This window comes from Sciurus carolinensis, chromosome 15 (genome assembly GCF_902686445.1).
Source record: "Sciurus carolinensis chromosome 15, mSciCar1.2, whole genome shotgun sequence".
Taxonomy (NCBI): Eukaryota; Metazoa; Chordata; class Mammalia; order Rodentia; family Sciuridae; genus Sciurus; species Sciurus carolinensis.
Window position 1 is genome coordinate 74,478,521 of NC_062227.1, and position 14,238 is coordinate 74,492,758.

General features: G+C 41.3%; 1 protein-coding gene across 1 annotated transcript in view; it reads left to right on the forward strand.

Moving 5' to 3' along the window:
* Positions 1 to 14,238, forward strand: part of Dok6 (docking protein 6) — a 428,272-nt gene that overhangs the window by 248,137 nt on the left and 165,897 nt on the right. The window contains exon 4 of the mRNA XM_047526969.1: positions 9,720 to 9,839. Coding sequence (XP_047382925.1) covers positions 9,720 to 9,839 — 120 coding nt within the window. The remainder of the gene's footprint in view (positions 1 to 9,719; positions 9,840 to 14,238) is intronic.

Consider the following 14,238-nt stretch of genomic DNA (forward strand, 5'->3'; position numbering starts at 1 on the left):
ATTCTTTTTCTTAATACCTTGACCAGTACAGCCCATGGCACCTAACACAAGTTGCTAATGCGATGGAATTCTATTTTCCAACTCCTTTTCCTGGTATTATTTTATAAGCATTTCCCAAGTTATCACAGGTGACATTTTATCCAGACATTTCACTGTTGCATAATATGGATGAGCATCTTTCCAGAATCTACTTACAGTTCTAATCCCTTGCTGAGGGATCGCCAAGAGAAGGATATGTATTTTAAGTTTTTTGTGTGTTAGCATCACCTCACTTGTTTGTTTTTATTTCATCTTTTTTTTTAACTAAACAAGAAATATTGGGCATATAGCTACAGAAAAAAATCCCTAAATGTCAGTGCTTACCCTAATCCTGTGGCTCTGCAGAACAGCAACGTCAGGAATCCAGACTAAGGCAAGCACCATTTTGTAATCTGCGGTTAGGTTACCATATTGCAGGTGTTTTGCACATAGTAGAACTCAACAAAATGTACTGACTGTATTGGATGGTAGGAGATGGAAGGTATGGAATGAGTTAGAGGACAGAAGTCAAAGATGGCCCCAAGATTTAGAAGTCTGATTAAGAAACAGCTGCCTGCTCAGTCTTCTTCCACAAAAGCCAAGGGGAGGAGATCCACCTGCAGGCTGCAGAGACTGTCAGTGACCTCAGCATGAGAGAGGCCCCTTTCTGCTGGAATGAGGAAACACCTCCATGGCCTGGGGGAGCCTGCCTACCTGTAGGCTCCACCTCCATCCAAGGGAGCCACCAGGAGGCCTGTGTATTCCCAAGAAGACCCCCCCCCCCCCGCATCTCTCCCTACCTGCAACTCTCTCTGTGTCCCCTTATTATCAGCATAAGGCCGTCAGGACTGATTTCAGTGCACTCTTTATTTCTATCCTTGTCAGTTACAACAAGAAGATCATGCTCCTTGGCCGTCTCTGGTCTCCAGAATGGAATCTCCTAGGGGCTCTGTGCACGTTGCTACTGACTCCTCCCCACACCCTGAAATATTCTCGGCACCCTCACATCATGCCCTGAACCTCGTGTTCAAGCAAAATTATCAAACAAAACTCCTGGTCTCACTTCCCCTCCAGCTGTTGTGCCAGGCAGCTCCCTTCTTCCTTTCAAGAGCATTATCTGGGCTGAGCGTTGATGTTTACCTCCATTCACCAGCTCCTGTTTCTGTGCCTCCTCTTTCTGATTTCTCTTGCACCTTTTCAGCCTTTTGTTTCCACCAGTCTAGTAAACACTTTCCTTATAAGGTAACTACTGCTTTCCATGTTGGAAAATCTTATCGTCTGGGGAGCTCATTTTAGTTGAGCTTTGCTAGCATTTAAAGCAGTTGATCACTCTCTGCTCCCTGAATCTTTTTTTGTTTGTCTTTGCTCCCAGCTTATTTCGGATGTTGGTTTCTTCTTGCTCGAAGGGCTATTCTATCTGTGCTGCCTTCCCTGTTTATATCCCTGATCTCTAAATTGTGGGTGTGTCCCAGGTTCTAGTTCTTAAACATCCTTCTAACTACCAAGTCAAACTGCTTCGTGATCTCATTTGGTTACGTGGCTTTAAATGGAATCTGTACACTTGACTCCCAAACTTACAAATCCAATCTGAACTTCTGTACTGAGCATCGAGCTCACACATCCTCGTCTATCCATTTCAGCAACTAAGAAGCATCTAAAACTTATTTCAAAAGAGAACTCTCAGTCTTCCAAATCAGCCACATCCCCTTGCTAAATGACATAGTCATTCCTCCAGTTGTATAGGCAAGAAGAAGATAGAAGAAGAAGAAGAAGAAGAAGAAGAAGAAGAAGAAGAAGAAGACCAAACAACAACAACACACACAAAAAAAAAATGCAAACAACTTTTTCTATCATCTTTAATTTCTCTCTTTCTCTTACACTCACTTGCAAATCCTGCTGACTTTCCAAGCACATCCTCAGTCTCCAGGGCTCTCATCAGCAGTGGCCACTTGGTCCAAGCCACCATCATCCTCTGCCTGACATTCATTTCCATTACTTCCACTTGACCGTTCTCACTTCTTTTTTAATAACAACTTTATTTTCTTGCTTTGTTAATGCCTCTTGAGAAATATTCAGTTGAGCCTGTTCTCTCAAAGGCACTTGATAATTTTTCTTCGACTTCTTTCCTACATTCATTCTGCTCTGTAAATTTCTCCTAATTTTTAACTTCATTTTCAGTCTTAGTTGTAAATTTTTTTACTTAACTTGGTATTTTGCATCTTCAAACCCTTGTCTGAATCTCTGCAATTGTTTTTGGAGGATACTCATGATTTTCCTCTGTTTCAGGTGGAATGAGGTGAGGTGGTTGCCATTTTTCTGAGTTTATTTCAATTCATTTGAATGTGCTCCCCTTGAATTTCTTCAGTTGTTCTCTATGGCTTTTATTTTCTTTGCTGATTTTTGAAGCAGGGAGCTGTTTCCTGAGAGTCCAAGTTTAACACACCCTATTCTTTGGGTTTAGGGAGGCCCAGGGAGTGTGGAGGGGTGGTTTGCTCTGGAGATGGAGGATCTGGAGGTCTTCTGTGCTCTTGCACCCTGTTGTCTTCCAGGACCTGTTGTCTTCCAGGACCTGTTGTCTTCCAGGACCTGTTGTCTTCCAGGACCCACGCCTTCTCCTTTCTCTTCTGTTCCCCGCCACCACCACACTGCCCACACTGCCTGCCGAAGGTGTTTCCTTCCTTCTTCCTTGCTGCTTTCATGTTCCCTCAGCCCCTCTAATCCCGCACGCCCTTTCCAGTCGCCCTTCATGCCCTGTGAGAGCCCCTGCTGACCCTGCGCTGCACTGCACTTCCCGGGAGGTTTCCAGGTGTCAGGAGGCTCTGCTCTCCTGGAGGCTGCTCCAGCTCCCTGGGGCCCTTTGCCAACATGCCTCCTCACTCCCTTCTGCAGTTCAGCTCTCGTGTCTTGAGATTGTGCCCCTTCAATGTTGGTAATCGGAAATTCCTAATGCTTCTCTTTCCTAAACTTCCAGCAGGTCTGCTCACACCCCACTTCCTATTTTTTTCATCCTGTTAAAATGACTTGCTGGGAGAAAGGAATAGAATATCTGACTTTTGTGTTTGTTTTGGTTGTTATCGCTAATGTAACAAATTACCGTGCACAACTGCTTACAGCAACATGAATTCATAATCTTGCAGTTCTAAGAGGCCTAAAAGTCAATGTCACTCTCATCAAAAGTCGAAAGTCGAGGTGTCCACTTTTGAAAGTCTGCACCCTATTCTTTCCCTAGGCTCCGGGGATGAATGTACCTCAGACTCTTTGGTGTTGTTTGCCAAATTCAGTTCCATACTCAACATGAGCTGCCACCACAATATCTTTGGAATGGCTCTGGTTATATATATAGAGAGAGACGCTGTAAGAGCTCTGTACGATTTTAGACAGTGGTTTTAATGACCGTGTCCATATTCCAACAGCTGGCTTTCCTCCTTGCTTCCCTCCCCCCTCCCAAGCGCCTGGGGACAGTTGCACAGAACAGCATTGCTATCTGAGCCCTGATGGCAGGGGACTGAGACCAAAGCTCCTCACAGCGCTTCTTCTTCAGGAAGGTCCCTGTTTGATCCCTGTGTTCCTGTGCAAACCCAGGCTTCAGCGTCCAGTGTTCTTAAGAGTGGAAAGTATTCCGCCTCCATGAGGATCCTCCTGCACAGAAATCCACCTCCTGGTGAGGCGAGTTTCCAAGCTGCTGCAAAGAATCCTTTCGGGCCTTGCTTTGTTGTGAGGGACATCCATTCTCACCTCCACAGCATGCACACGCATGCACAGTACAGCTTCACTTTCAGACCACTTGCCTGTGCTAATTTCTCTTCTTTCTTATTTCCTCTAAATTGTTTTAAACTCTTGTGACATTTACTAACCTCCGTATTAAAGCATTTTGCAATGAATTCTTGTCAGGCAGAAGAACAGCACATTTGATTGTTCTGTCAATTGCTGCTATTTGTCGTTTGTTACTCTGCAAGACAAGCAGGAGCAATTTTCCATTTGGTCATATCTGGAAACTGAACCTCACTCCTCCAATTCACAACAGGAGGAAAAGAGCAGAATAAGGTTTTCTGTATTGATTCCAGAAATTTGACATATCAACCTATTGTTAAATCAAAGAAAATAAGCTACCATTATCTTCATAAAAGATGGAATACTTTTAGTTGGTTACTCATTTCATTGGCTCCAATTTTACTTTTTCTAAGATTCCATGGCTTTATCTATATGAAAAATAAAAATCTGATCTACTGTGTATTACATATAAAATCAAAGAGGCTATGTACGAGAATTCCATGTTGACACAATATACCTAATGAAGTGATTAAAAGAAAAAGATAAATAAAAATAGAACCTGGGCATCACTGCAGTTCGGTGGAGAACCTGTCTTGTGGTGTCCTCTTTCCTGCTAACTGAAGATCTCTCTTATCTAGATAACCCAGAGGTGAATGCCCAAAGTCATAAGCCCATACAAATGCAGATGGACACAGACCACAAAGCTTACAAGAAGAGACTACTCCCCAGGTCATCTGCATTAGGTTCTAGAATGTGTCTCCAATTTGGGGGAAGTCACTGCAAATCCCATTTACAGACTTGTTCCATGTTTATTTATTAGTTTCCATATTCAGGCACTATGCTAGGCACTTAAGGACCACATCAAATAGGCCTCCTACACTCCAATTTCTTGAAGCATACTAATTGGGAAAGGCATAAAATAACCCAGTGATGTACAAGGACTATAGAAAAATATGAAATTCAGAGAAACATTGTCACATTCAAACCTGGGTCTGAGGAACTAAAAAAGGTCAGATTTAAACCAAATTTTAAAGGAGGACTACTAGGTGTGAGTGAGTTTTATATAAGAGAGTAAATGAGGAGCATGCCACAGAAGGAAAATAAAGACACTTCCTTCTTAGCAAAAACAAACAAACAAACAACAACAACAAAAAAAAATCACTGCCCCATCTCTCAACGGATCAGTCCTACAAATCTGACCTCAAAGGTAAAAACTCTTTCCTGTGGGATAAACAGAGATACTTCCCTTTGTGTCAGTTGAAGCAAGAGTTTAGGTGTCAGCATGCTTCCTATCATCCCGCTATAGAAAAAGAGAAGTGGCGCGGAGCTGCAGCTTTCAGGAAGGAGAGCTTCACCAGGGGTCCTGTTTGAACAGCACTACAAACACTGCATGGCTATAAGAGAAAGCTGCATATTCTCTGAGCCACAGTCTGTGGGGAGTGGTGTTGCTTTACTTTGCAGCAAAGCATGTATTTAATACTTTAATAAGCAGTAAAGCAATCTTTATCACTAAATCGAAGAAAATCTGCACAGACAATAAGAATTAGATATAGTTAAGAATTACTGTTTATGCAGAAAACAAAGCAAGAGTATTTTACCTATGCTTCCCTGAGATTACCAATAAAAGCTAAATCCAGGGAGGACTGCATGTGATGATTTGTTATTCCCACACAAATCTAGTCCGGCTGCATCTTAGAAAAAGCACAAAATTGCGCAGGGGTCTTTTCATTCTGATATGTGATTTTGGCCTGTAGCACATTTTCTGTATATGTGATGAAATTTTTTTCATTTTATTTCCAAATATAGCTCATTTTAGATAATTTAACTTTAATGTTGTTATCCTAAGGTCCAAATATAGTGAAAGGAATAAAGTTTGATGATTCTAATCATTTAGTTGGTAGGCATTTATTAAGGGCCTTCTTTGTAAAGACTGCTTTCTCACTGAAGTGGATGCAGGCATACCACCCCAGCATCCTCCGGGGGAGATGGAAAGAAACTGAAGCTCAGAGAGGAGGCCCTGTTGGACTATAGTATTTCTGGTTTGCACTGTCCCTGATCATCTTTGGCCTCTAATCGATAAGTCCATTCACTACGTATTTCACTATTTGATTTCATTTTTCTTCTCCAAACATCTTTTCATTGTTTTTGAAAATTATCAAATTTATCCATTTAATCCTAATTGTAAAGAAAACATTATTTGGGTTTATGTTGTCAATAATTAAGAATTTGAACCTAGCCACAGGCTATTGGAAAAGGCAGGCATCTTGCTTAAAAACAAAACAAAAAAAAGCATTTCTGTAATGAAAAGGATACAAACTTAATAGAATATTTCAATGTCTTTATTCCACCATAAAGAAAATTAAATTATTTATACACCATGTGTAGACTAAGAGGTTTGAAAGGTGAACCATGACAAAAGACAAGACTTGTATTCGCATATAATCTCAGCTCTGTTAAAAAAAAATATTTAGGGGCTGGGAGTGGAGCTCAGTAATACAGCACTTGCCTAACATACAAAAGGCACTGGGTTTAATTTCCAGCAATGTAAAATAAATATAAATATATATACACATATATACGTGCATTTAGATGTGAAAGAAGAAAGATAATTGAGAGAAAAATGCTAGTTAAATAGTGATAGGACAAAACGAATTAACATGCAAGAAAAGATTAGAAGACTTCAATAGACAGCAAATAAAAAGCATAGCTGTAATTTCGTGAAAGGTGACTATCAAAAAACAGATTAAAGAAACCAAAGTCTTGTACAATAACCAAACTAATTCGACTTTTCTACAGCAACACTGTTAGATCCAGTCTTCACACAGCAAAGGTTAGCACTTTTGAGATGAAGGCTTAGGGCTGATATAATTGAACCAAACAATAACATCCTGCGAAGAACAGACAGTCCTGTGTCTCCCGTTTTCCCAGGTGAATGCAGCTGCTGGAAATGCCACTCTCTGCCCTGCAGATGCACCCATCTCTGCCCAGCCATCTTCCACACGCAGATGCACACACACAAACCCATGGACGCACGCCCACACACACTCACCCACACATACAAACTCATACACTCACACACACTCACACACATTCACTTTCACACACACCTGTCTTCTGGCTGCTGACCTGCGAGCCCCTGGTCTGATACCTCCCACCCCGCCTAGCCTTGGCCACGGTTGCTCTTGGCACCTGGCGAGGCTAGCAGCTTCTGGAGCACCGCATACCAAGCTCAGCTGCCCGGCCCACTAGAGTCTATGATAACCGAGAGCAGAAGTGATGATCTTCCAGTTCCAAACACAGTGCCTGACGTGTACTGAGTTCACAACTGTTTATGTTTTTAAAGGAACCTGATGACGACTGAAATGCAGGGAGGTGTCTCTTCCCCTTGCTCTTACTCTCTCTAAAGCAGTTTACAGCTCAGTCTCTGAGGCGCCTCTACTCCATTTATCTTCACTACTCTGGGTCTTCCTGTTCTTGTGTGCTGCTACACTGCTCACGTGCTGAAGCACTGAGATTGCTGAGACAGGCCGCAGAGACACCCCTACCTGCCAGGGCGCCCACAGGTGTCTCTCACCGCTGCAGTGGGGATTTCTCTGATGTCCTGTCCTTAGAGAAACTGCATTTAGCATTTACTTGTACTTGAAAGAGTCAGCTCAGTTTCATAGAAGCCCTTTACTATATGATGACTTCCTTTCTCTGATTAAATTCTAGGACAAAGGAGTGGATAGGGAAGGATTGAGTCATAATTCTCAAACCTTTGGGCATGATTCACCACTTACAGGGAACACTGGCTCTGAGGTGCTTGGCATATTTAGCATTCTTATTTTTACCCCAAATAGCATATTAGATATTCCCATCACCATTCATGAAGAACTGAAAATACAACAAGGTAAAATAATATAAATGAGATATTGATTGCATGTGATTTTAATTAAGAAATTTAATAGTAGAGTCCTGAGAAAACTTCAAAACATTAAGAATTAAAAAGAATAAATAAAATCATATTGTCTCCCTTATTGAAAATTCCAGGAATTTCTAGATACACAGCATGTCAATGAGCATAGCCTGTAAGATTTTGGTTTGCTTTTAGAAAAGCTTCCAAAACTCTTACAAATTTTGTAAATTAAAACTCCAATATCCAAGAAAAATTATTTTTGATATTTGTTATTTTTTTTCTTCTATAAAATTTTTTCTAGGTAGTCTGGTGTACCTTCCCTATTTAAAAAAAAAAAAGATATTTTTGTTTGTTTTTGTTTTTGAGGAACCCATGAGCATCAGCAAGTGCACAGTTATTTTATCAGTGGTCTTGCGGTGAGAAAGGATTATCTCTTGGGTTCCTGAAGAAATGTCCAGGCAGCCTCTCCCAGGCCTTGACTTCACCTGAGCAAGGAAACTAAGCTCTCCTGGAAATCTACCTGATCCTTAACTCAGGATGACTGCGGCTCACACCCGGAAGGGAAAGTTAGGAAATGTGAATGATTCCTCTTGTAATTAGAGTGAAAGTTGGAAGTATTAATTTTATTAGAATAGCGCTGGGGGGGGCATTTTTTTCCCTGCTTTATTGTCTAACAGTATGTTGCCATGGTCTTGATAAGACTAAATAAATGACAAACTTGTCCTGACATTGAATTGATCCAACTTATTTTCGATGCTAAGGCAGTGTGACTCAGCTCAGGAAGGAAGCCAGGTCTGTCAGGTTGACCCTGGAGGAGAGCAGTTGGTAGTCAGATGCGTGGAGTCCCGGAAACCTGTCACAGATAACTCTCCATGGGGAGTTTAAAATGTCAAGGCAAAGGTTGGAATGTCATCCACAGACAGCAAGAGATTTGACAGAAATCTATATTAAACTGTTCTAGTACAGACTTACACTACATGCAAAAGTCAGAAACTTCTCTCAATAGTGTCAGTGTGAAAGTTCTGATCTAATTTCCGTACAGTGATATTGGAACTTGCCCTAGAATATTAAACCTTTTTGCAATCTCCACCTAGTAAAGTAACTGGAAAATCTGGTTCCAATTATGTCCTGGTGCTGACCAACAACCTTACCTAGAATGCAGGAATAACTCCAACCCTCGGCCTCCTCACACACACAAACCTTAGTTAGAGTCTGAATCATTTGTTTTTATGGAAGTCTGTAAGCTTTAGACACCACAAGATTCTGTGTAGATGGAAGATGTTTAAGTGTTTACAACAAAGAAAAAAATCTGTGAATATAAAGAAGTGGGGAGGTAAGCCTGGTAAAAGGAATAAAGATCTAATCAGTAGATTAGATTATTGGAATTTCCCAAAAAGGAAAGATACTGCTAACATCCTACCACATTTTTTTTTTCTAAAGTTAAGAATAACCCACGTTTTGGGACTCACAGAAGAAAAGTTGATCCGTGATCTGCTACTACTCAGAATGACCCAGACATGGGATCTTCAGCCCACACAAATCTAAATCACAACCAGGAAAGCATTCACTTGCTTAATCTAGTTGGGCATTCATTTCAACTACTCATTTATATATTTTTATCTTATTGTTAAACTTTTTGTCTAAGTAATTTCCCTCCAAAAAAAAAGGGAAAGCAATCTAGTATCTGCTGTACAGGAAACAAACATTCACAGACTGTTATTTGTGAAAACAGTAAAGGATCATAATTTTAAACAATTTGAAAGTGGAAGATCAAGGGCTGAGGATATAGCTCAATTGGTAAAGCGCTTGCCTCGCGTGCACAAGGTTATGCGTTCAAATCCCAACCCCCCGCCCCCACCCTGCAAAAAAAAAAAAAAAAAAATGGAAGGTCAAGCATAGGAAATGAAGGTGAGGAATTCCTTCACCTGCTGCGTATGGTTTCGCTTGCCGGATTCTCGGGATTGCTGGAGCCCTGGGTTTGGGAACCTGCCCCCCCGCCCTGGAGCGCTGCTGACTGTCTCTATTCCCTTTCCAGAGCTGGAGGCCGAGGAGTGGTGCAAGCACCTGTGCATGGAGTGCCTGGGGACCAGGCTCAACGACATCAGCCTCGGGGAGCCAGACCTGCTGGCGGCGGGGGTGCAGCGCGAGCAGAACGGTCAGTGTCGCAGCCCGCCACGCCTGGGGCACTGCTAGCTGCAGAACCCGACTCCGGGGAGGACGATCAACCCACGTTACTACGGGACTTTCCCACAATGGCTTTGCAGCTAGAGAAAATGCTAAGGTGCCACACAGGTCCCCTGGCTTCTGCTGTGACATTGTCATTTGTTCAAATAAATAGCTAATAGGTCAATCCAGTGTGAAAGACCTTGGAACATAGAGCAGCCCTGCATTTCCATCTTTGAAAGTTGGTACAGTTTGACTCAATGGCTGGCAAGCGCTTTTGGAGCGTTTGACTGCTTCTCTCAGTAGAAAGTGCCAAGGATGAAATCTCAGGGTACCACCCGCCTCTAATTTAACAGGTATTTCCGATGCCTCTGAACAAGCTATGCACCTCCAATTGGAGTAATGTATGTATTATTCAATGGAGGTCTTGAGTTACACTCAAAGTAATTAGTAATTGATTGTGAGCCCATTTTCCCCTACTTTTTAAGTAATTCACGTCACTACCAGATGATCTAGTATTGTGCAAGTAGGAACTTTTCAGTGTTTGGATATCATGGTCAGTGTTGAGAAAGTCTGAGAGTTATTGGTGAAACTTGACGCTGTTTATTAAGAAGAATGTATGGCACTCTCCACGGTGTGTACCAGAGGGCACGGGTGAAGTGCACCAAGATAGCACTGACCACCATAGTCCTGTTGCTACTAATATCGATGCTGCCAATAACCATTGCTATTTAACAGCTCATCAGAACCCTCTTTCATGTGTCACTGAAACAAGGAAGCACGACTTTTCCTCCTATTGATCAGGAACATTTGCAGGTGCCAGACACTGCCTGCGTCTGATAGTTCTTACAACGTCCCAAAAGCATGTGGGCAGCTTTTTCTGGGTTCCTCTTTACACTTCAGCTCCGTTCCCACCTCGCTCAGATCTCCGCATCTGATTTGTTTTCTGGAGCTGTGATAAGTGCATAGCTGCGCTGCTTGAAGTATGCTGCTCAGTCACAGTAAGAAAAGGATAAAAAAGGGGGAAAAAAAAACTCTTACTGATAAAAGAATTGTCAAGTACTACATAAGGAAATACGAAAGGGTTTATAAATGAAGATTTCAGCATCATCTTTTCTAGCATACACTATGTGCTTTCAGTTTCAAGGTTTGAAGTGGTTTATGGTTTCCATCCAAATGGAGAATGGAATCCTTTTATTATAATTCTGTTTATAATTTGATGATAATACTACTTTGCCTAGACTATAAAGGGAAAATTTCAATATAGATTTGGTTTTAGGATAAAACAAATATGGAATTAAATGTAAGAACGACATGAAAAGTAGCTCTCCTTTTAAAAGTTTCCCTTTTAAAAGGGATCACAAGTCAAAACAAAACAAAAACAATCCCTGCATATATTCTAGAGCAGATCTGAAATTATAATATTGCCAATGCCACAAATGCTTGTCTTAGATTTACTTTGTTTGATAAACCATGCAAAAGGATGTGTGCTTTTTAAAATATAATTAACAAATCCATGAATAATTATTGAGTTGGGTAAGGTAGTATTGGGTTCATTTAAATGGTCTTCAAAAGGCACACAGTGCCCTATAAAGAAACTGGCAATCTCACTCAGTAATGTACATGCAGACCCACAGGCACGTTGCACACACACATTGCACACACACGCATGCACATACATGCACACACACACAAACACACACATACACACACACCTCTCTTCAGTGTTTGGCACCAACAGGAAACCCCTTGATGGGAGAATTGCCTTTCCCTGGGAATCACTGTCTCCTCACCTCCAGGCCAGGGGTGCAGCCAGCTCGGGGCTTAGAGGCTTCCTTTAGTTTAGGAGAGTCCCAGAATCACCATGGTACCTTTCCTCAGTCCTTAGCCCATGGAGAGCTAGTTAAAACTTGAAAAACTGTCATGGACATTAGAGTAGGACAATAAAAAGAATAAAGCTCAACAAATATCAAGATTTCTGACTCCACTGTGGTGCACTCAGTAATTCCAGTGTCTATATGCAGCTGGGGAAGAAGTGCACACACAGACTGGCACAGGTCCTTGTGTTCACACCCAGTTTTCTCACTTCCTAATCAGTAGGCTCCCCTGTGCACACGACAGCCCCAACAGAGAAGCCCCCTGAGGTAATTAACTACCACAGCCTCTAAAACTTCATGGGCAAGACTAAGATTTGCTCTCAGCTGGCTGGACTCCCTCCTTTAGGTCTGAGACTGCCCCGGAGCCAGCGACCTCCCCCAGATGGTTATGCCTATTAATTTGACTTAAAATGTGTAAGAAAGATGATTAATGTTTTAGGTAGCTAATTAATGTCTTTAAAACTAACATCTTTTAAAGCTTTCCTTTGACTCTCAATCACGTGTCCACACTTCTCAAGATAAACCTTCTAAAATAAACAAAATCATTAACTTCTTAATACATGTTTGAAGTCATTAATATGTACAAATTGAGCTAAGTATTTTATGAAAGATTTGTCATTATAGATTCAGTTTTTTTCTTGAGGCATTTTGGTATTAAATCATGTAATTTATTCTCTGTCAGAGAAAAACTTTGTTATCTTGTCAATCATGTGGTTGAATTTAATTTGAAGTTTTTCTCCTAAGAGATAAGATAAAGCACCCAGAATTGATGTGAAAAATTACATTAGGGTGGCTTGTAATGACCTTGTGGTATTCCACAATCTAGGGAAGTCACACTGCTTGGTCTTGACCACAGCATTATTTTGACATTCAAAATTGCTACTTCTCCTCTAGTGTTTTCCTGACTGTTCAGACAGCTCGGTCTTATTTATTCTGAGGCTAACGAAGAATAGATATTCATGCAAATAATTTTAAAGGTGAAAAATAATGTGTTTTGCTGAGATAAAAGTGGTTATTGATTAAATTCTTTGCCATAATCACCTTTATCTAAAGCTGTCAGCTGCTTTCCCATCGACTCAGAATCCTACATTATATAGGGAAAGTTAAGCAAACACAAGCTCACACACACACACGCACATACACACACTCACACAGACATGATTCATAGACTTCAGGTGACACGGCCACAAGAAACAGCATAGGGAGTAAACACTTCAATCTTTAAATTCTTACCATTTCTTGGATCTCCAGATATTTCAGCATCATTTTGAATAGCCTACATTGACCTTGGAAGATATGAATGTATAGTGTAACCATCATTGTTGTTTATCGAAGCTTCGCCACACATAATCATGATTCTGGAAAACAGGTGTTGCATATTAATCATCCATAGCAAAAGTGAGCATCTGATCAAGCAGCAGCTCACTTGCAGGAACTTCCTGTAGTGGCAACTGGAAGGGAACCCCGAGGGACGTCCGACTTGCTACCCATGCCAGAGACCTCTCTGCATCCGGAGCAAACACAGAAAAGTCGCCCCAGTCTTTGTCATCTGGCTGATTTAGTCAGGTCTGAGAGTTTGGCTTTGTCCAGGACCCAGTGGCTCCGCCAATGACTAGACTAGACTCACTATGAATTCCTACTTTCAGTCTAAAAAAAAAAAGTTCTGGTCCTTTTTCCAGAACCAAAACAATTTTCTGTGTTGGCTCTAAACTCTTTACCTGGGTTGTCAGAGTAACCATGCTGCCTACATTCATCTCAGACACCTATGAATATCATTTACACTTTCATTATTCACACATCAAATATTTTTGAGGATCTATGATATCCAAGAACTAAGCTACAGAAATGCGGAACTGAGCAAAATAGGGTCAGTAGCCAAGAAGTTCACAAAATAGTGAAGCACACAAACCTATAAGCAAGGTCTGTCAATCAACATTTTGTAAAATAATGTGTTGCCATCGCCAGAAAATTCTCAATAGCACGGAGCAGAAGCATGTCTTTGCTGTTCATGCACAGGTGGAATGGCTGAAGGTCAGCTCATGTCCACTGGGTTCTGCTCCAAGTCCCCTCGTCCTCCCTACACCTGCAGCTACCAAAAGCACGTCTCAGAACAATTACTAACTGATGCAAGAGGGTAAGACCAAACTTGCAACATGACTTCATCCTCCGTGTATCAAGTCCACTGATACTGCATTGGCCAGAGCAAGTCCTGTGTCCAAGCCCAAAGTGAAGAAGCACAGTGGAGCTCACCTGTGAAGCCATGAAAGAGGTTAGAATGCTCCACCTCAAGGAAGGAAGAAACAGATAACTGAGGAATACAAATAACAAGGATGCAATCTGCTGTCTAAGCCATAATAAAATACATGTTAAAAAAACAAAAACAAAAAGAAAGTGCCATGGTACAGTTATGATTAATTCTTAGTGTAGATCATCCTCTTTTTTAAAATTATTTTTTATTCCTCGGGAAAACTTCTTCAGTCAGGCTAGTCTGAAATTCTTCATGTCTATCCATGG